Source organism: Etheostoma spectabile, chromosome 16 (assembly GCF_008692095.1).
Source record: "Etheostoma spectabile isolate EspeVRDwgs_2016 chromosome 16, UIUC_Espe_1.0, whole genome shotgun sequence".
Taxonomy (NCBI): domain Eukaryota; kingdom Metazoa; phylum Chordata; class Actinopteri; order Perciformes; family Percidae; genus Etheostoma; species Etheostoma spectabile.
The window spans coordinates 24,307,533-24,309,211 of NC_045748.1; the positions used below are offsets into that span (position 1 = coordinate 24,307,533).

Genomic DNA, 1,679 nt, shown 5'->3' on the forward strand with positions numbered 1-1,679 from the left:
GATGCCGTAGTCAGTGGATCCGTCTGAGTTAGGGTTGATGGCTGCCGTGCTGTAACTCGACTCCCACTTGCTCAGACAAACCCCTGCAGAAGTAACAGAACAGTCCCCCACAAAGACCCCTTAAAAGATCAACATTGGACGTCCCCTGTCTGAAGGTCAATGACTACGTTTACATACACATAAAATTCCAGTTTTTGCCCTTATTCTGAAAAAAGACAGTATTCCGACTAACTGTTTACATGGCTAATTTCGTCAATATTCCACTAATGGTCCCCTTTACACGTAGCCGTGCAACATGTGAGCGTCCCACTCATTCCTTCAACCAGCTTCTTGAAAAGATCGGCTTAGTGATGATCCAAACACCTGTTGATATCCAAGTCTTTGGTAATGTTTAAAAGTAGCGTTTTTTTGCGATACGATAAGAGAAGTTGAGATATAATCGGAATAATTTACGGGATAGATATGCTAAAACCTGGGCCCCCGTTGTAGAATTTGTTAAATGTATCCCTCACATGATGTAATTCTCCTTTGCCCATTGATTGTATAAGGTTATATGTGGTGTGATACTGCATAATGTTCCCAGTCTGAGCAGTGTGAAGTGAGGTTCAAGAACTGTGTGTAGCTATATTTTATTTATTTAATTTTTAGTTTTTAATTTTTTCCTCTTTTGTTGCTGTTTGAGCCTTGGTGGTTGGGTTTGTAGTATGTTGCATCTTTGTCGTTTCTTCTATGTAAATTGAAAATGTATAAATAAAGTTCATAAAAAAAAAAGTTTTTCATTCTTATCAGGTCTGCAGCCTTGCAAACTGTCAGCTGGTTGGTTTGTGTACAGCAACCATAGCAACGCACAGAGCTGAGCATCAGGCAAGAGGTTGTAAACTGTCACAAACTGCAGTAAAAACCCAGATTGAGTAACCGTGTCCAAAGAATGCCTCTAGAATCCCACGTCTTAATCAGAAAATGCTATTGAAGAAAGGCCTTATTTGGAATATCCAAATGGAATATTCTGTTTACATTAGCTGTTACAAAACCGGAATTATCATATTCAAAATAATAGTGGAATGTTGGTGTTGATGTAAACACACTCAACTACTAAGATTGAGATGTGGTTGAAACCTTGAGATTATTATCTACCTACTTTTTTTTCCAAGGTCAAAAATAAACCTTTATGCACAATTTGCAGGTGATTTTTCAAATTAAAAACTAGCTAGAGATGTGTAATCAGTCACCATGACATTGAGATGACCCCTGCCCGGTAGGTGATTAGGAGGCGGTCTGAGTGGCGAGCTGACACCTGAATCCACTCTGCCTGATTGCCTCCTATGTCCTATTTAAGATGGCTGGGGCTGAGCAGTTCAGAGCTCTGTGCCCTACAGTCAGCAGGGTCTGCTCTTGGTTGACTTGGGTTCTGGTTTGGGTTCTGGTTTGTTTTTCATACACTCACCTTCCTGCATGCAATCACTACACAACTGAAATACATGTTTTATCCTATTTTATAGTAATATTTAAATTGTTTTTAATTCACGATGCGTGGGGCTCCCTTCTTTTGTTGTGAATTTGAGCTGGTTCATGATATCTACTCAATTTTTCTTAAAGGTCCCATGGCTTGAAAATTTCACTGAGGATTTTTAACACTAATATGAGTCCCCCCCCACCCAGCCTGCCTATGGCCCCCCCAG

At 40.1% G+C, this 1,679-nt stretch overlaps 1 protein-coding gene across 1 annotated transcript in view; it reads right to left on the reverse strand.

Moving 5' to 3' along the window:
* The window catches only part of LOC116704743 (lysozyme C), a 5,252-nt gene that overhangs the window by 3,134 nt on the left and 439 nt on the right, over window positions 1-1,679 (reverse strand). The window contains exon 2 of the mRNA XM_032540348.1: window positions 6-83. Coding sequence (XP_032396239.1) covers window positions 6-83 — 78 coding nt within the window. The remainder of the gene's footprint in view (window positions 1-5; window positions 84-1,679) is intronic.